Consider the following 21,621-nt stretch of genomic DNA (forward strand, 5'->3'; position numbering starts at 1 on the left):
TAGAGATATCATATACGCTTCTAGATGTACGTGTCGGCCTCGAGTACATTCAATTAACTTTGTCTGACATCGATTTTCATGCTGTCGAAATTTCAAAATATGACATTTTTTCCAGTGGCAGAAACAAACTTCCATAAGAAGCCAATTTAGCGGTTTCACCGATAGGGTCCTGGCATTGTGGATGAAGGCTCAACAGAATCATAAAAGCACAGAGAAACAGTAGCTGTTATTAGTGATGATGATACTTATCCTATTATGATGGCAGCAGGTTGTAGTTTCTGTAAGTTGAGTTTTCTTTAATAATAATAAAAAAAAGAAAGAAATCAAGACAAACCGTTTTTCAATCAGCTTTATTCAGGAGAAGGGGAGAAATATTACTCAAGGGAAAAAAAAATCAGAAGGATTCTGTCAGAAGCAGCACTCATACAAATCAGTTCTCTCAACGATCCTTCATTTTCATCCTACGGTCACTTCGAATTTACATTAAAACTGATTAGTTGAGATGCTAACTTATTTTTCAAATAAATAAAATATTTTCTCTTTGTCAATCTTTGTACTGAATCACAGCCAGTCAGTGACCCCCAAACCCCCGACTCTGGACTAGCACGCATACAATACAAGCTGCCAGTAAATACTGCAGAGCAGCTTCCCCCCCCATACACCAGGCATAATGAATATACAATATGTTACACAGGTACAGTATATACACCACCTCTTAAACAGTAGAGACAAGAAATACTTCCTCATTGCCATGTTTCAATGACGCATTTGAAAGGGAATTAGAAAACCTCAGAAATCCACACAGCTGTTATTATTTTACAAGCCCCAGAAAGTCCCCAAACACCTGATGTAGATTTATCTCTTGGTCTTACCCTTTGCTAAAAGCAAAAAAAAAAAAAAAAAAAAAAAAAAAAAAAAAAAAAGTGCAGAGGTTTAGGGAAGGTGCTGTTTACTTTCTCTGTAAAGAAACCAACACTGAGTACATACAACTACGACACAGTCCCATCTGACGTTGTATAATATACCTAAAATACCAAACTGCTTTCTACCCAATAAATTTGCCCAATAAATCAAGTGCGCGACTAATAATTTAATGAACATGCCCTTTAAAGCACAAGAAAGAAGATCTCAAAATTCAGAGACAAACATGTATGTGTAAAAACTTTTGCAAAAGTAGTCTCAATGAATTCATTTTTTGGATATGACCTTGCAGTGACCCCTTATCTTGCGCATTAAAAGTAAAAAAGGACACACAAAAAACAGAAGTTGCCTAAATTTAGTCTAAGTGAAAGAAAGGGAAAAAAAAAAATCAGCTGTGGTAATTTGAATGATTAATTATAAAGGGATGCAATTTCACAATTCAATCAATATAGTCTCCAATCTCTCTTAAAGCTAGACAGAGAAACTTGAATTTCAGCCCTGATGTTGGGAGTTTTCCCCAATGTCTTGACTTTTAATGCCCAAAGGAGATTTATTCAAGTGTTTTGTAGCCAATACAACTACCAGCTATAACAAATCAGTCCTACTTTATTCCTAATTTTTAAAAAGAGGAATTTCTTTTCTCAAAATCTAGATGGTCCCTTACCTGTAGAAATAATTTACCATCTCATTCGTTTAATCTGGCTAGACTGTGTCTCATCACACCTCCATCAACACTCAATTTAGCAGAATCCTCAGCGTGCGGCATGAAGCTTCATAAGATCCTCTCTCTTCAAAGAAGCCATGTTAGAAACACATCTGTCCCACCAGCAGCCGGAGCAGAGGTGGGATAAACGAGAAGCTATGTACAGTTTTAGTGCAATCATACTTATATAATCTGATAGAACTCTACAAAAAAAAAGAAAAAGAAAAAAAGAAAAACCCAAACAAAAAGAAAACAACCCCCACAAAAAAAACCCCAAAACAAACCAAACAAAGCACAACGGACGCAATTTTGGCTGAGGAGGAAAACAGTTTGGATTTCACACGTACAGCCTCCACATACGCATGCTCACACAGTCCAGTTGTTAAAGATGTGCATCAATTCGTCATTGATATGTAGAACTACACGTAAATGTAACAGAGAAGAACAGGCTCGTGTTTTTAGTGTCGATTTGTTTGGAAACTTAAAGACCCCGAGACAGCAAAGGCGTGGTTAGGGATAAGATGAAATGAGACGAGTGACCGAGTCTGTGATGAGGTCAGCCAAATACCCCAGAGCACCAGATTACCTGATTTGAGGAAAAAAGATGATGTGTAGCTGCAGGTATAGACATTAAACTATAAGCAACTTCCCCAAAAATTGCAATAACTGCAAAGATGAAATAATGTGAAAAGCAGTCAGCAGCAGCACAGCACCCCAACCACTAATATTTATGTTTACATTTACTTTATCCACACGACTGTTAGGAGAAGATGACTTCACTGCCTTTATAACTGAGTAACTGCTTAACTTCATGGGTCTCTAAGCTCCATCTATGCCCTATACCCTATAAAGGTGATGCCTTTTCAGTCTAACAGGACAAAACAGAAAAAGAAAAAAAAAATCACAAATACTAACATTTTACAATGTACAAACATGACTTATTTTCAGTGTCTGGAGGAAAAAAGAACAGTACCAATCAGCAACATCCATCTTCCTGAATTATGTAACGTAGCGAGCTCTTGACTTCAAAACTGAACACCGCCTACAGTTTAAAAGCTTTTATGTGCACTAAACCCCTTTCACTCACTTAACTTCACCTTACATCTCACTCCACACTCATTAGTTACCCAACCTGATATGCTCTTTCTGCATCTCCTCTCCTCACTTCACATTAAACACACATACAGGTTAATATTGAGGTTATTACATTCACATGTGATGCTCTCTCTCTCTCTTTTTGTTTTGTTTTTTGGCATGTGTACAGTGGATTTAAACTGACATTTGCACTTGAATAAAGTTGCACACAAACAGGCTGTTAATACTTGACAGCTCTTTCAGCACTCTATCAGTGAGGGGACAGGATATACGGCCCCATTTATTGCACATATGTGTGAGATGGGAATTCAAAACTGAGGTGGAAAAAAAAATCAGATTGCATTTAGGAATACTGACCACTTCCTCGCTGGGAAAAGCATCAGGGACAAACAAGAACATAAAAACAAACAGCAAATACAAAATCCTCTCAATTAAGCCTCACACACAGTAGTGCTGACACGCGGAACGGGGGCGGCTGTTTTAATGTAACTGGGTCAACGACATTCGTGCATCTTCGACCAGTCACGTAAGGTTTCCAATATTATGAAGTGTTTGAGAAGATCATCAGTAAGCTACAGACGTGGTAAACTGTAGGATTTAATATTTCCCACACTTCAACACAAGTCCAACATTTCTCATGTTTACACACACACACACACATACACACACCTAAGCAGTCACACCCACATCTCACACCACCAGGATCTTTACTTCGTCCTGTTCGTCAGGCCGGTAAAAGAAGGGGATGCAGGGGTTTTCTCCCAGAAAAGGGGGTGATCTTTGAGCTCCTTGAGGGTTCTGGATCTCCTGAAGCAGCTGCATGATTTGCTGGGCTGTGGCGTCCTCTTTAGGCACCAGGGGCTTGGAGTCAGTCTGGCCAGATCCAGTCAACAGCATCTGGGATGAGGAAGCTTCCAGACCGGCGGCAGGTTCTGACAGAGGGATGTCCTCCATAGCTTATGCAGCAGAGAAAAAAAAAAGGTACAGAACAGTGATGTTATTGGAAATATGAATTAAAATCTATTTTGAAAAAAGAGGCAGAACAGTTGAAGCGCTAAAGGACCACTCTTTCTGCCTTTCAGACTCACACATCAGTGGATAAAGTCTTCCAGGACTATGAGTTTAAAATAAGCTTCACTGTACACACAAATATCCCAACAAAATAGACAGGATCAAACTCACCTACCTGCGGGGTTGTGTGGAAGTGTGGGTATGTTTATATTTGGTCTTTAAAATCCACCTGCTGTAAAACAATCATGATTAGCATAACTGGTTTTGCTTACCTGCTCCAGTGGCCGCATCAAGCTCTGTGTGCGTGTGTGCTTGGTGGTCTGGGTGAGTGTGTTCCTGTCCAACAGGAAGCAGGTCAGGGTTTACTGTGCCCATGCCGGCTACAGCTCCAGTGTAGCGGTTGTACCAGTCATTCCTCTCAGCTACCAGCCTCATCACAAGATCCTGCAGCTCAGCCAGCTTTGCCTATTGGGCAGAAGGGATAAATAGTGGACACAAAGGACAACAATCATGTTAAGTATGGCACACTTTTTTAGCGATGACCAGGTAAAACTTTAAGATGTGAGAGAGAAAAGTGTTCTTAGGAAGAAAGACTTTTGTCTGTGCAAACAATCTTCAAAATCTTAGGCACCTGCATATTTTGTCATGTCATGTCTTTTGTTTTCATTAATATTGCATAAAAGATATTACTGTGACATTCCTTCTGCATTAAAAGACATCAGTACCTTCATCTCCTCTTTGTCTTGGGCCAGCATGCTGATGTATTGCTCTTTCTCTTGATGCTTCTGTTTCATAATAGCCCGCTGACTCTGGTACAGAGCAATATACTCGCCTGCAAAAATATACATAACAGAAATGAATATGAGGAACAAATGATTACATATGAAACAGGACTAAGAACAACCTATAAAACACTCACCTATAGTGTCAGTCTCTCCAGACAGCTGGATGCAGCGGTGCTCCAGTTCCTCCACCCTCTCCTTCAGGTCTGCTTTCTCTTGCATTAGGGATGTGAAACGCTGCTGCAGCTTCTCCATTGCAGCTTGCAGGGCCTGATGAACTTCCACCGGCACTCCTCCTTCTGTTCAAGCAATAACGGAAAGGGGGGAAAAACTGTTTACATGGCACGAGAGTAAAAGAGTAAACTGGCACACACACTTGTTACTCTCCAGAGAATTTAAGTCTTTTAGTTGTAGAAAGATCTGCAAAATTGCACAAACACAAATGCTTCTGACCTGAATGCTCATGGCTGTGTTCACAGTGACTGTGTTGACCGTGACTGTGACCGTGCTCGTGGTCATTAACAGGTGTTTGGCTGTGGCGCTGCTGCTCCAGACTTGGGGTGACGCTGGCCTGGTGCCGGGCTGCTATGTGAAGCCTGCGCTCCTCCTCCAGTTGCCTTCTGGCCTCGTCCCTCTCTGCCTCCAGTTGAGCCAGAGCTCCACGAATAAAATCCTCCTGCAAGGCAACACGAAATAGAAATGAGGGTAAGGTCATACTTTTGTTTCATGCCATAAAATTAAACCATATAATTCACCATAGAATGGCACTGGACATAAAAATATGAACTTTAGACTAAGATGTGATATTAAAAAAATAAAAAGACTGTGAACGAAAGAAAAACAGAACATTTGCATGAGCTGGAAACATCTCTTTACCATCTCTTTCTGGCTCTCAAAATCCTCTGGAATAACTATGGGGGAAGACTTTGTTGGACTTTCTTGCAGGGACTGGCTTTCCACTCCATCTCCTAAAATGATATGACATGTACAACTGTTTTTTAATTCCTTAAAAACCTATCACACTAATGAAACACATGGTGCAGCAGCACTTAATGCTTTCCATTTTTGTTGCTAGTACACAAAAAAAAACTGCACTTCTTCATTTTGAACAGATTAGCCTTAATCTGCAGTTTCTGCTGTAACAACATATTATCTGCTTCAAATTAAGAAATTGTGACACTGTTATTTAAAAAGAGACAGGATAAAGCCACTATACTATTATAACTTTAGAGATAATTATTTTTAAATTGCAGGAAATCTCTCACCAAAGGAAAACAAGGCAGAAAGTGCAAACATGTCAGTAACAGAGAGATTACCTTGGTCTCTGGGTGATGTCATAAGAGCAGAGCTGTTGAGCAGCTCTTTCACCTCAGCTTTCAGCTGCTCATTGTCTCTGACTAATTGTTCCAGATGCTCCTGCAGGAAGAGGCAGTAACGAAAAACAATTAGAGTGTGTTTTTGAGAGTGTTAAGGAAAAACATAAATAAATAATAAAAACAGACTGCAGTTTTCCTTGAAGACGGCCAGTATAGATTAGATCATATTAAAACAGTCATGTCAAAATTATAAATTTTTCTATGCATAAAAATACCTTAATCTGAAATCATTTCAAAACGTATTTTCTGCAGTATAAAAACACTAATACCAGCTCTGCCTTTCCACTCCACCTTCTCTCTAATGGCATGTACAGAGGCAACAGAATGGGCCTAACTTAAGTGCTGAATCCATTAAGTTAGGAAACCCGAGAAGGAGCAACACCCTGAAGCATTAAACACGATGGCCAAGCGAACTGCTGCAAAGTGTCCCAATAATCATTAGTACAGCTCAAAGCTGCACTAATCCCCCTCAGAACTATCAGGCCTGACAGATTTACCACAGCAGTTCAGCTGACAGGATGAATATGAACATACTTTATGCTCTATATTGCAATGTATTATTGTACTGAATTCTAGAATCACAACACCATCTACACAGACTGGTCACAGATGTATATATTAAAAAGGTCTTATATACATACATGGGCTTGTTTAAGCTGACTGTGACTCATCTCCAGCTGTGCACGGCCATTGCTTTCATCGTGCTGTAGTCGGTCCATTAGCTGACTCTGCTGCAGATACTGTTGGTGAAGTTGTTCCCTCTCTGAGACCAGGGCCTGGTAGCCAGCACAGTACTGCTGGAGATGTGCCGCTACCTGATCCCTCTGCTCCATCAGACCCTGAGCTTCTGTACATTTCAGCTCAAGCTGGAGGCAAGAAAATAGAAGAGGACAAAGCATGAAGACAAACAGCAAGTGAGTGCATATTCAGCTGACTTTTCATCTGTGTTTGCTTTAGGGGAGTGCTGTGTGTGACCTCACCTGCTCCTTGACGTTGTGCAACTCCTCTTGCAATTCACCCATTCTGCGTGCAAGCTCCTTTTTCACATGTTGTTCTGATTGGATGGCTGTAGTCAACTCCATGTTCTCATTCGTCTGTTAGATTGAAGGAGTAACAGGAATTTCGGTTTAAAGACAGACGTGTCAAGCACCAGAGGTCAATCAGATACTTACTAACAAAACACAGCTCTGTTTCAAACAGAGATGGGCAGTAACGCGTTACTGTAATCTGATTACTTTTTCAAGTAACGAGTAAAGTAAGGGATTACTATTGCAAAAACGGTAATTAGATTACCGTTACTTTCCCGCAGGAACGCTGCGTTACTGCGTTACTAAAACCGTGATTTTTTGCGAGAATGTCTCATGACAGTGACGTAAGCGAGTGCGCCGTTAGTGACAACAGCTGTGTGCAGATCAACAATGGATCACATATCGATTGTGGGAGAGAGTATGAGCGTGCAGCGTTTAAAGCGTGGAAGTACTGACCTTACTTTGAGTTTGATTCCATAAAAAGTGACAAAAACATTAGCGTCCATTGTGCGTGGGAAGAAAACTTGTTTTTACAGCGAAAAAAACCCTAAACTTCCAAGCAAGCACCGAGTGCGCAACGACGTAATGGGAAACTCACAGAGAAACTCGCGGATTCTTCAACTGACCGCAGCACACCTGCACCAGCGTAAACCTCCGCCTATCCCACTCCTGCTTTACAGGTGAAAATAGAGCAACAGGACCGCTGAGTCTTTGACTTTATTTATTTTCTGCTGTGTTTTACTTGCATCTATTTGAAAGAGTGAGTGTAAACACAAAAAATATTTTATTTTATGTGCTGGAATGTGTAGAAAATAGGTTTAAATCTTAAACTAATTTATTCAAGTCAGAGAATGTTGCATATAATTAAATTTTTGCTTGATGCATAAAGTTAAAAGATTAAAACTGATAAAACAAGTTAAAAAAAGAGAGTTTTCCATTTGATTACATTTTGTATGATGGATTATGTAGAAAAAGTAGAATTGGGCTGAAAGATCTATCACTTTATCACCTATTCAGGTTGTAAATCGTGTTTTTAAAAAGTAACTAAGTAACTATGTAATTAATTACTTTTGAAAATAAGTAATCAGTAAAGTTACTGATTACTTTTTTCAAGTAACTTGACCAACACTGGTTTCAAACAAACAAACAAACAAAAAAAAAAAACAACCCAAAACAGATTATGAGAGCATAAATTCAAAGAGAAAAAAGGAAATTATGAAATTAAAGACCAGCAGAAAAAGTAGAATTCTGAGCACTGTGGTGCAAAAATAAGGCAGTTATAGTGGTAACTAAGGGTGTCCTCTAAAAATAAACAGATAGTAAGATTTTCAGCCTCACCAGTTTGACAAAACCGTTCTGTAGCTCAGCCAGCTGGTCCTTCAGTGTTCGGTTCTGGGTGAGAGCACGGCTAATAGTGGCCTTGTCTGACTGAACATCCTCTAGCATGCGTCGGCGGTCCTCAGCCTCCTGGGTTTGGCTCTCCACCTGACGCTCCAGCTCCCCCAGACGCGACTCCTGCTCTGCACACATACGGCTCAGCTGCTCGTTGTCCCTCAGCTGTGGAAGTATTACAGAGGATGATTAACACACTTCAAATGTAAGAGGTGCAATGAAAGCACCAACTCTCTTTGAAACATCCAGAAAGGGAAAAATCAATATGTGCTCCTTTTAAGTGTATATGAAACTATATATGAGTCACATTAACCCATTAAAATGGGTTTGGAGAAAACAATGTGAAGCACACCTGTGCCTGATACTGTGACGTAATGGCATCTTTCTCTTGTTGTAGGGCATTAAGGGCCTCCTGCAAAGCCACTTCATTTTCTGATGGTCCTGAGGACTGATGCTCTGTGCCATGCTGAGCTTCTCTCTCCTGGGATAATAACGCTAGAAGAGAAAAAACACCAATTATCAAGATTTCTAATTCTACTAAACACAAATACTGCAGCTGTGTCACATATGGCCAGTATTTTGAATGCTATATTTGATATGTTTTTAACATATATGCTAAACTAAACATTAAAATAATATTTTACAAGGTTATAAGCAGGAAGACCTGACAATAAACACACAATGGGGCTAATGTTAATCCCGAAACTGCAGATCACTTACTGCAGCCCCATCTGCTCTCAGAATCAGAATCAGAATCAGAATACTTTATTGATCCCTGGGGGAAATTATTTTTTGTTACAGTGCTCCATTTTAAACCAACATTAAGACAAGACAGACAATACGCTAACTAAGAATAGTACAATATATACATATATATACATACATACATACATAAGTCACTTATAAATAAATATTTGGAAAAGAAACATGTGTAGTTGTAGCAGCAAACAGTGTGTTAAGTGGATGCGTTGTACAGGGAGATGGCCACAGGCAGGAATGATTTCCTGTGTCGTTCAGTGGTGCTTTTCGGTAATCTCAGTCTCTCACTGAACGAGCTCCTGTGACTGACCAACATGTCATGGAGTGGGTGGGAGGTGTTATCCAACATTGTCTTTATCTTGGACAGCATCCGCCTCTCCGACACCACCTTGAGGGAGTCCAGCTCCATCCCCACAACATTGCTGGCCTTACGGATCAGTTTATTAAGTCTGTTGGCATCTGCGACCCTCAGCCTGCTCCCCCAGCATGCAACAGCATAGAGGATCGCACTGGCCACCACAGACTCATAGAAAATCCTCAGCATTTTCTGGCAGATGTTGAAGGACCTCAGTCGCCTCAAAAAATAGAGACGACTCTGGCCCTTCCTGTAAAGTGCTGTGGTGTTTTTAGCCCAGTCCAGTTTATTGTCAATGTGTACTCTCCTTCTGACTTTTGTGTTTCTTGATCTTTGCCACATTAAGAAGACATGAAAACTAATGAGGAAAAGGAAGAGGCACTAGATGAGGGTTGTGTGCACTACTCACCTGCAGCATTTCTTAACTCTGCAATGCTGGCCTCCAGTTCTTGCACCTGGTTGATGTTTCTATCCCTCTCTTCTGCCACCAGAGAAACCTTGACACACACACACACTAATTAGGCTTAAATACAAAAAAATAAACAAACAAAAAACCCACACAAAAGAAGCAGCACTACCATTTTCGCTCTTTATTCAAAGCTATAGTGAAACCATAAGCCATGCTGATGTTACTGTACCTGTGTTAGCAGTTGTTCAGTTTTGTCCTTCCACACACGACCTTCTTCCTGGATCTGCACTGCATAACAATCCCTCTCTGTCTTCAGCTGCGCAATGGACTCCATAAGCTACATCATCACAAATGTAAATAAAAAAATAATAATTAAGTCTTCTTTTTTAACTTTTCTATATTGCTTAATCAGTAATGGAATAGGTACAAAATATATTGAATATTAACACAGACAGCAGTCAAACACAGAAGCCAATGATAAGACAAAGGTCCATGTAAACCTGGTGATTGTGCGCCTCCAGCTGCTGCTTCTCTTCCAGCAGTAACTGAACCTGCTGGCTGGCACTGGTAGGATCTGACTGACTTGAGCACTGGAAGAAATTAGTAGGAAAACTAGAATTACTGTCGGCCATACAATATTCAAACACTGGCCTCCTAGACATTGACTCTGGAGTTGTTCCACTACTTCCAGCATGTGGTAGGAGAAAGATGAATTCATACGTGAATGAACTGTGTTTTCCTGGAATTCAACAGACCTGCTGTAACATGAGGTCAGTTATCTCGAGCCTCTTGCGAAGATCTTCTACCTCCAACTTCATTGCGGCATTTTCTTGTGTACTCAGTTTTATCTGCTCTGACAGCTCCGAGCTCTGCTGCTTCGACTCCTCACTCAAATTGCTGTGAACAAACAAATTCAGTGTTTATTTTAAACTCGCCATATCCAGACAAGACTTGGGAAACCTGTTCAAGCCAACTCTTCCATTACAAAGAACCAAAGCATTCAAAATACAAAGACCATATAAAAAAAAATCTCCTCAGGCAAGTCAGGATAAAATGACTTACTTTAGTCTAAACACCTCCAATCTCAGATTGTCTCTTTCCTTTTCAAGCTCTTTGTTGTGCTGAGGACAAAAAATAAAAAAATAAAGACTCAGCAAGACAAAAACATCATAGAAACCTATTAAAAACAACCACACAGACAATACGTGCGATCAGCTAAATTAGGTAACACTGCCTTCTTACGAGTTCATTTATTTGCATTTGCATTACTCATATGCAAGTGATTGCTGGATTGGCTGTTACCTTTTCAAACTGTTTCTGCTGCAATGAGACAGAAGAGAGAGTTCTTTCAAGTTCTGACACTCTCTGCTTTGTTGATTGCAGACGGTTATTCAGCTCCTCTGCCTCAGCTTAACATGCATGCACACACACATACAAGGAGAAAGAGGCACACACATACACACCGTTAACTGCTGCAGCGATAAACCATTGCCAAGTTTATTATTTAAAAAAATACAATCCCCTCCCCCCAAACACACACACACACCTGTTTTCTGCCGTGCAGCCTGTTGTGTGTATTGTAGTGCTGTTTGTAGCTCTGATTTCTCAGCTACTAGTATGCCAATGGTCTGGATATGAACCTTGGAAGAGGACATACGAACAAAGAGCACCATTCTTCATATAAGACTAGATAAAGTCAGCTGACTTCACTAACAAGACCTGATTAATGAAACATACAGAAAATTCTAATTTCTCAGAGTAATTACACACAGTAGATTATTTATTCTTGTTAGAGTTAATTAACAATATAGGAAGTGTTAAAAAGGGCAGTGTATGTTGTTGGATAACATTTTATACAAGTGCAACTCAGTGCACTCTGGCATTATGCACTGCCACATCACACTGTAATACAACGACACTATTAAGTGACAAATAAAGTTGCTCCATAGGACAAATTAAATTTATGCATTTGGGTAAGTGAATGTACCTGTAATTGCTCCCGCATGGCACCCTGCTCTTTTGAAAATCTCTGTTCAAATTCTTTTCGCTCCTGAAGAAAGAAAAAAATAAAGTTGATTAATAACAAAGAGCAAAACATTACAATAACAAAGAAAATAAAGAATTACACAGATACAAATAGAAGGTAAAAAGAGGAGAACAAAAATACCTTTTGTAGCTGATCTGTAAGCTCCTGAGATTGCTGTGTCTGCCAGACCAACAGGATATATATTTAAGTTGGGGAAAAGTCTTGTATATACACACTTTTAATCATCACAGCAGTGCTACACAGTGTTAGCCTATAAAACATAACCAAAATTCTGGCACAGACCTCATGTTCATGCCAGACAGGACAATAATAGCACCGAGCACTAAAATAGTAAACCTATTCTGTTATTAATGTTTTGTTAATCTTTCATGTGGTTTTAAAGCTTGGAGCTCTGGTTATATTGCTAAACTCAAAATGCCATACAATCCTGCATCTACTATCAGGTTATGACTGCTCTGGTCACAAGGTGCACAGAAAGGATCAATCATGCTGCCGTTGTTAATTCTCTGAAGAAATTTTAGTTAAGCTAACAAAAAAACAAATAAATAAATAAATAAATAAATACCACTAAAACCATGCCAACCATAATTCTTTTTAAAGGTTATGGTTACTCAAGATGACATGAAGAATGCATTAAAATGCATGCACTGATAAGAGTGATTAGGGGCAGAGGGAGACGAGTGTTACTGCAATCACACAAAGATGTGCACATGATTATGCATACACACAGCTTCTTACCAGCTGGTCTAGCTTGGTAGTGAGCTGAGAGTTTGTTAGGTTGCTGGATTCCAGGGCGGCTGCCAGCTCCTGGTTTCGACTCTATCACGTGCACGCATGCATCCGGGTAAGGAAAGGGAAAAGGAAAAAAAAAAAAAAAAGAAAACAAAAGAGAGGAATAAAGTGCAGTGGCAAAAGTCAAACAAAGAACACATGGGGGGAGGAGGAGGAGAAAATGTAAATGTGAATTATTAACATGGAGGCAAAAATAGCACCATGACAAGTAGTGCATATGTTCTACTAATAATGAGAAGTGGATCAAATAATTAAATAAAACATGTGATGGCTATTAAACTGATAAATGGAGCCAGATGAGAAGGAGAGGAGCATTCATACAAACCTATTAAAGTGTCACTTGTAAGACCTGCTCCTTCATACAAAGTCTCTGCAACAATATTGCTGGATATCTGAACTTCTACTATACTCCTCACCATAAAGATGACTTACCAGTTATATAAACAATGGGGGGAGTAATATTAGAATACCTTCATTAATCTTGGAAACTCATTTGTTCCACTTGCATGGCTTTTGGATACTACTGCATGAGTTAAGTGACTTGTAATTCAGGCTTTAGAATGTCAAAAACTCAACAAAAAAAAAGTTTCTTCTTCTTACCTCCAGTTCTCGCTCACTCAGAGGAGGTGCGCCATCTCCATTCACATATGCAGCAGATGACTAAAAGACACATCCAGGCAGACATTAATGTGCTTCCCACACAGAAAAATATCAGATGTTTTAAGGTAAATAAGCATTGTCAGGGAATCTGTGGCACCGTTTCTGTTGCCATTCATAGGAGAAACTTTAAACGTGTTTAATATAGTGGATGAACTGCAGATAAAAAACTGATTCGTCATCCACAGTAGGACATCTACTTCACCACAATGGGAAACAGCACTTTAGTAAAAACATGACAAGAATTCACCTGAAACGGTCTTAGAAACCTGAGAAAAAGCAATGTTTGTGGTTTGACCTAACAAAATTAAAGTTAAAAGAAGATCTATCAAACTATTTTAGTGCACCAGTTGATGCTGTCAGCGTGCTTCAGACCACTGGGAATGACTGGCGAAACTGAAAATGCTTTCAGTGCATTCCTACCCAGAATAGACGCAACGCTTCCTGATTAAAACGCCACATCGGTGGTGGTAGTGGTGGTGTGTTATTGTTAAAAGCCGAACTCTGTATGAAAGAAGTGTGCGTACCTCAGAGACCAGGCCGTTCAGTTGCTGCGAGAGCTGTCGCAGGCTCTCTGTGGAAGACAGCGGCCTGCAGGATGACATGGACACACACATCAACAAACACTCAGTAGCTTACATGAACCACTTCACTTTATAAGCTAGCATACGGCTACATAAAAAAAGGTATACTGGAAAAAGTGTTGCTTGCTGTATTCATTCTATAAGATACATATATTATAATAATCCATGAGTTCAAAACACACATATATTTTATGTAATGATGTGTGGGATACCAAGCTTTCAGAACATGGATGTTACAGCAAGTGTCTGCCCTTGAAAATAATCTATTGTCTCCAAACTGTAAACATGTCATAGTTCAGAACAGTCCCCCTTCAATACCCTTCTCTTTAATTACCGATACATAGATATATAATCACGATTCTATGACAGAACCCACCTATTTTCCTCCATTGAATTCTCGTTGCCGTTGGTATCAGAGTAATCCTGCAGGGAGACAAAAATTGAAATCAGAAAACAGAGAGCATAAGCGACAAATATAGATAAAAGGGAGACAGTCAGCACATTTGATAAAGAGAGGAATATGTGTAATAGAAAAAATAATAATAATAAAAAAGTCACATAAATGGCCTGTGCTGAAACTGTTGTTCCTATTATAACATGTATAAATTAATACAAATGCAGCAAATGAAAAAGGAACTGTTCACACTGATGCTTAGAATGACAATGCAGTTTTATGGCCGTGTGGTGCAACAATGACAGGACAAAATATAATTTTCAAGACTGAGAAGGAAAGAGAAACATAGGAGAGACACACCTGGAGGTCAGTGTTGTGATCGACAGACTCAGAGTTAGTAGCAGTGTTAGCGCTAGCGGGGTTAGACAAAGGTGAGATGTAATCAGGCTCGCTGTTTGACTCCTCCAGCAGCTGAGCTGAAGACCTCACGGCCTCCACGTCAGCGAAGGTCTGAGGCGACACATACACAGAAATGCACACACGGGTTTAAACGTACAGAGAAGTAGCAGTTTGAGCTGCAAAGAGACCACAACACACGCATAAAAATCACCAGACTAGTGTTCTATCCAAACTTTTACTGTTAACTTTATCATTTCTACATCTAGATGAGTACAGAAGCTGATAAGAAGAAATTAGACTGTAAAAAATGAATAGAAACACCTTTCTAGCAGTAATTAAGGTGTCCCACTGAAAATGAAGTTCCTGTACTGGTGCCCCATTGCCACTGATCCCACCCATTGTAGACTCTCTGAAATATCTGCAGCATGTCTAGTCTATATTAACGCTATATGCAGTTTTGGCAAAATAAAGCTTCAGTTTTCAGTGGCTTTGATCCAGTACAAGCAATAATCTGCCACATAAAGAGACACACACACACACACACACACACACACACCAAGATGACACATGGATATTGACATCAGAAACGTGCAACTAGCAAGAATCTGGAAACTATTTATTCAAAGCAATGCAATATTATTTAAAGATCACCAATAATGCTGCGATAAACTGATATATATTTAAAACCAATAACAGGCAGGAATTTATAGACAATTCTTTTTCATGCTTCCAGCTCAACATGACATAAAGAAAACGTTGCAGTTGAAGGAAGGTAAGAATAGAGAAGCAGGGTAAAATATTAAACACCAAACATCAACAACAGAGGGGTGCAGAGAACGATTAAAAACAATCAGGAGGAAACAAAGAAAGAAAAGCCAGGGACAGAAGCTCACCTGACAGTTGCCATAATGAGGGAGGACTATTCCATTGCTTTGACTAAGTGCTTTTAGAAAACTGTCAAACTACAGGAAAAGGAGGAGAAAGAGATTGGAAAAGGGAGAGAAAAATTCAGAAAGTGACAGAGTGGTAAACAAACAAGCACAGGGAAACCATTTCTACAAGCAGGAGGTCTAGAAGTATGCAAGAGGGCAGTAAATGTAGACTGGACTTGTACAGACTCTTTTATTCTGTTAAAAACCACAACAACTAACAAGAGAAAAAAGTAATTTAAACTAAATAACAATTACAATAACAGCTTGGGGAAAGCACAGCATTTTTTTTTTTTCAAACGTAGTAGTAGCAGCATAAAATAGTCTGACTGCAATAACTGCACTAAAAATTCAAAGTTTAAGATTTAGCTGACTGGCTGGTGAAAAAAAGAGAGGGTGTAACAGAGACGGAAAAGTTGCATGTGAGGGCAGTCAAGACAGGAAACATGCTTTAGGATAGAAAAGCAAAAGGAAAACGCAACTTTTGTCTGGTAACAACTGGATGTATTGAGTGCAACTCTCAGTTGTATATGCGAAGTGTATGAAAGCATGCTGCAGACTGGAGTTTCTGCTAATAGCGAGAAGCAGGGTGACAGCTGTCTCACGAATGTATCCAAATGCAGGTCAAATGTCGTCGAGCAGACTCTCTCCACATGCGCAACTGCTGTCTGAAAGCACTACACATATTCTCATGGGTACTTTTAATTTGATTAGAGAGCTTTGAAAACAGGCCACAGCAGAAGATGGTGTTCCACATTAATAATCAAAATGACATTACCGGTAAATACCAAAAAAATGTTCTTAAAAAAATCCAAAACTTGGTAGACCGTCAAGTGAGCTCAAAGAATGTGATTGTGTTACTTGCTGAACACAATTTGTGCCAGTACTTTTTAGAAATCACCAGAACAAATATCAAAGCAATGGTCTTGTTAGCACATTAATTATGTTTTTTACTCAAACAAGTACAAATACGGTGAAAAACAAGTGAGTAATGAAAATCAGAAAAAGAAAATCCCAGGGAAACAGGAAATTTGAATACCCAGCAGCCACCTCAGCTCAACTACAGATATACAGAAGAAATAAATGAACTGATGGATGAACAGCTGAATAATGAGTCACCGCTTTGAAGATCAGGAATTAATTATTATTTATCAGGTATAAAGAGTGCTACTAAAGCACAGGATAAACCTAAAGCAGCAGCATAGAGTAGAGAACTGGCTGATATTCACAGAGGGATTCTCGGGAGAGGAGACTTGAAAACCTATCATTTTTTAATCAGTGTAATTTTATGATTACTCCCATTAAATGTTCTATAACAAAAATCTGATGAACCTGAATGCTGAAACAAGCAGATGACATAAAGTGTAAACTGACAGGGGTAGAGGACAGTGAGTTACTGATATGCACGCAAGTTGCTACACCAGTACTTTTTTGGATAAGTTATTAAAAATCAGCATATACATTGTGGTATTGAAGATATTGGAAATAGTAAGTGTTTTGAGACAAATAACAGAATATATTCAGCTGCCTATCTAGCCAAACTGGCTACAACTCCAGCAGCTTGGACTGCAGCTGGTGATAGTAGTCAGCCAGTTCATCATGCTCAGATTGCTCCAGGTTCTAGCTGGAATGCTGCTCATCTGTGCAGCAGAACAAGGACTACTTTATACTTTCTCATAAAATTATATATTAGTTCTTGAAATTCTTACCTTATGCTACATATTGCAATATGTAAAAGCCAAAGTTGTGGTCAGGGGCTTAAAAAACACTGTCTCATGTGCAACACTCTTCTTAGGTAAACATGTCTGTCATCAGCGCTGCAAAGGGGTCTAAATAGTTCTACTCTGCTGGCCCTGTGTGTGTATTTGACAGGTGTAAGTAAAGCAAATGCCAACTAGATGGAAAATCAGCCACCTGATCTGATAATTGGCAAAAAGCAATATATGCTCTTCAGCCAAACACACAAATACAACACCCTGCAGCTTCAAAGAGCTAATCATCATATGACCATCTATCAAGCACAAAAAGAGTACGACATTTGACGACAACAACAACAATAAAGCAAACTGTTATGCTTACATTGTCTGGAGAGTTTCTGTCTGGTGAAGGTGCATCATGTTGGCTGGATCCCTTCACCTTTCTCTTCTTCTTGGCTCCACCTCCTTTTTCTCCTCCTACACTAGCAGGGGAGCTCTTCTGTTGAAATTCCTTCAGCTGAGTAGGAAATGGAGAAGAAACCCATAAACGTGTGCAGATGAACAATGTCTACTAATATATATTTATTTTGTCACGTGTTACACAGATAATACCAGGACTCTGCAACTGTCCCCAACTATACATATTAATTCAAACAAATTACACTCAACACCTTGAGCGTCGTATCAAGCTGAATGAATGAGGCAATAAAATACGAATTCAGTGCTCCTATTCCAAAACAATGCACCAGCTAGCAGAAAGATCCGGCTTCAGACGGATCAAGTTAGTAAGTTGCGCTAAACAATGATAACCTGCGTATGATATGCATATGACGGTTAAAGCATGCCAGAAAGCTCTATGCGGGCTCTAACAGCTGTGTAACGGGAACTGCTGGTTGTTGTTTTTTTTAACAGTAAAGCTAAATAGCAGCAAAATGACATGTCACCATGGCCACTTATTCGTGAAGCTTGTGGGCCAGCAAGAAATGCTGAGGAGTGACTTCTTGAATCTGATAAGGCCATCTTTCTGACTAGCCGAAAAAGACACCAAGCCAAAGCACACAGCAGGACAGGGAAGAGGGGTGTCAGCTGTCAAAACACCCCCGTCAGTCCATCCAGCTAACTGTGCTGCAGGGGTAGCTTACAAGCTCGATGAGTGCTTTGTTTTAAAACTACCGTTTGTTAGACATTTTCTTATGAAATTAAATCCTGCAGATAACATAAAAAGCTGGCTGGCTGCTGTGCGACATTCCTTAGACTCACACGTAGCCATATATTCATCAGCTAGTTAGCTAGCTTGCTAACGTTAACTTACCTGGGTTAGCACGTTAGGCTTTAACTACATTTAAATGTCAGATGGAAAGTCAAGTAAAGCGGCCAAGCAAGTGGTGCAAGTTAATCTGCGAGTAAATAAACAGCGTGGGATACTATGCGTGTCTCTACTAACTAAAAATAGTCTACATAATCTGGGAAAGTTAATGCTATCACCAGAGGCCCCGATAAAACATCGGTCTCTCCTACGCAACAGAGCCGCGAGAGGAGCGGAGGATGTCGGACAAGCGACAGTGCAGTACTCGGGCGACGTGTAATGACAACACCCTTGCCCCGTAAAAATATACATAACGAAAAGACAAGAAAACAGAGTTAACACAGACTTGTGTACACAAAGTGGGAACTACACTTTCCGCGATATGTGACTGCGTTGATTGTAAAATACTTTACCTTTTTCTTAGCTGCAGCGAGTTTTATTTGCCTACTCTGGTCGGCCATCCTGCTGCTCTGGTGGTCAACTGAGCGATCCACGTCATCAGCTTGGCGCTCATACGCGTCTCAGCCAGTAGGTGGCGCAGAGCTCAAGCTGTGCCCTTATCATATCATAAAACATCTTCATACAGCTTATGGCCGTGAGCCTACAACCTCACATAAATTAGCCTGAAACATGTTTTTTTTCTTTTGTTATATATAATATATAAAGTATTATTTTCGACAGAGTTTACGACAACATGTATTAACATTTTTGTTATGTGGTTGTCGGCTGCTCTCATTGTCTGTAGTTGTTGCTACTTTACATTTGTGTTTCTCTATAATTAAGATAAATATAGTCTATTATTTTGTAGGTTACATTCATTACAAAAAGAGAAATGTACCGTATCTTATTATATATTTTGAAAAATGACTTTTTTCTTTCAATTTCTTTTTGTTATATGTAAATTTACCACGGGTGTAATGAAGTGTAGTACTGTGGAAAAAGTCTTGATCCTACCTTACATAAAAGAAAATATGGAATATAAGGAAAATTCTAACAATTCTGTACAAACAAGCTTGAAAGTCTCTATTTGGAATGACCACCTTTATTCTTCCACACAGTCAGAACGCTCTTAGGCTGATTTCTTGTCATTCCTTTAAATAGTCTTAAAGAATAGTTCTCCAGGCTCCTTAAGGGACATTCAAACTATTTACAAACAAATATGAGAAAAAAAACTCTACAAAATGTCAATCTATTAATTCATATTAATAGAAAGCGTATCAGAAAGGGGTTTCCATACAACAAACACAAGGCGAAAACAATGCCAGTAGTCGTTATATTGTAATAACCTGTATGAAGGGCTATACTGATCACTTCCTCCTTGATTTAGCAACATGGCTCCTCCTAGTGTTAATTATGATATCCAACTCTCTCTCTCTCTCTCTCTCTCTCTCTCTCTCTCTCTCTCTCTCTCTTTTTTTTTTTATTTTTTATTTTTTTTATTTTTATTTTTTACCAGATTTAACAGTCCAAGTAAAAAGTTTAATTGTATTCAAAGAAAATGACACATTTAACTCAGAATTTTCCATCTGGTTTGTTTCACTGCCCTGTGTAGTTTAAGTCTTAATGAGTCATCATTGTCTTTCAAGTCTACAGGTCAGTTTTGCTTTTGTTTGTAACACAAAGAAAGTGGATATGAATGACACAAATAGTAAGCTGCCTGACAGTATAAGGACCTTATAAAGAATATAAATGCATCTTTTAGATTTTCTTGAATAAAATATAATGAATTCTACTAACAGGAACTGAAGGCTTCTCTGTAACAATATGCCTTTCAGTGCATCAGCATTAGCTTTAAAATGAGGGTATCCTTTGATTAGAATATTAAAATGTTCTGTAGAAATCCCTGCAAAGTCTGAAAAGGGCTAATAAAACATGTTGCATTACCTTAAAACAATAAAGAAAAAGATGAAACACTGTAATCTGATGTTCAGTTGTTTTTCTCCCATAAAACATTATCAGAATTGGAGGCCACTAAGTAAGAGGTTTTAAATCTAAACACAGAAGTGTTTATGGTTTTTATGGGAAACACTGTAAATAAATAAATAAAACAAATAGACAAAACTTAGCTGCTACACTGATATTTTATAATTTTATGACTTTTCTACATTCTTCCTGACAGTACAACCAGTTTAGTTCAGGAACCTTCTGGAAATATATCAGTGTGTCAATAGAAGAATTTGGATAAATCACAGTAGGAGAAAGCAGATTAGTTCAATTCTATCCATGTAATGATTTTGGATTCTAGAAAATTCTTGCAATTAGTTGATGTGTTTTTAAAATATCCAAATCATAGCCTTATATTTTGGCTGAAATATATTGGGACACTTGCCAAGGATCATATCTTGACAGTGGCAGTCAGCTTCCTTGACCTTTTAATCAAATATTTGTCTTGTTGATTGAATTGAAACCCAACTGAATGCGCCAGTTTATGTTACCTTCTTATGTGTGCAAAAGATTCCAACCAAATTGAAATCAGTGTGATCACATGTATCTGAAGTCTTTGGCTAAGACTTGTACATTCACTGAGGAAACACCCAGACAACCCAGTTCACCTGGTACAAGATTTCCTGTCAGATTCACCACAATCACACAAAGGATTTGGATTTTCATACTCATTGCAGTTAGTCATTACTTCTCACAATTGCATCACTATCTCCTCGTAATGACACGCCTTAAAACCGCAAAATTAAGATTACAAATCTAACACTTGGTGGGCCATTGCAAAAAAAAAAAATTCTTGCAGCAAAAATTTGTAAATGTCTGAAGTGCGAGAAATGCACCCACCCCCCGGCCTTGAGAGTGGCATGTAGCTGCACCAACTGTGTTCAGGACTGCCCTTGACAGACAGCCAATCAGCGTCGGCGCAGTGGACACATACGGTGACGTCGTTTCAACCTGATGTGTGCAAATCAGCGGCGGCCAGCGTGCTGAATGAAACCAATCAGCGTGTTCCAACGAGCAACAGCTCAGCCAATCGCGAGCCTC

The 21,621-nt window shown here is 39.2% G+C and overlaps 1 protein-coding gene across 6 annotated transcripts; it reads right to left on the bottom strand.

Moving 5' to 3' along the window:
• Positions 1-334: 334 nt before the first annotated feature.
• On the bottom strand, positions 335-19,148 carry golga2 (golgin A2). 6 transcript variants are annotated; one of them, XM_086300828.1, is made up of 28 exons: positions 19,050-19,148; positions 17,713-17,847; positions 15,598-15,666; positions 14,666-14,815; positions 14,288-14,334; positions 13,855-13,918; positions 13,271-13,330; positions 12,617-12,697; positions 11,999-12,037; positions 11,819-11,881; positions 11,378-11,471; positions 11,134-11,240; positions 10,894-10,952; positions 10,587-10,728; positions 10,332-10,421; positions 10,061-10,168; positions 9,832-9,919; positions 8,661-8,803; positions 8,255-8,473; positions 6,869-6,982; positions 6,530-6,754; positions 5,829-5,928; positions 5,389-5,480; positions 4,966-5,188; positions 4,650-4,811; positions 4,456-4,562; positions 4,003-4,195; positions 335-3,675 (listed from the first exon to the last, which is right to left on the bottom strand). In XM_086300828.1, the coding sequence occupies exons 1-28, from the start codon at positions 19,095-19,097 to the stop codon at positions 3,410-3,412; spliced, it is 3,288 nt and encodes a 1,095-aa protein (XP_086156954.1). In that variant the 5' UTR covers positions 19,098-19,148; the 3' UTR covers positions 335-3,409. The 6 variants fall into 6 exon arrangements, with proteins under 6 accessions (XP_086156954.1, XP_086156955.1, XP_086156958.1 ...); XM_086300829.1 differs by lacking the exon at positions 19,050-19,148 and adding an exon at positions 18,275-18,415; XM_086300832.1 differs by lacking the exon at positions 15,598-15,666.
• Positions 19,149-21,621: the final 2,473 nt, after the last annotated feature.

The sequence above is a fragment of the Aulonocara sp. 'chitande type north' Nkhata Bay genome, linkage group LG7, assembly GCF_057382095.1.
Source record: "Aulonocara sp. 'chitande type north' Nkhata Bay isolate Kocher_YH1m ecotype deep benthic linkage group LG7, A_spYH_male_GT1.1, whole genome shotgun sequence".
NCBI classification, from domain to species: domain Eukaryota; kingdom Metazoa; phylum Chordata; class Actinopteri; order Cichliformes; family Cichlidae; genus Aulonocara; species Aulonocara sp. 'chitande type north' Nkhata Bay.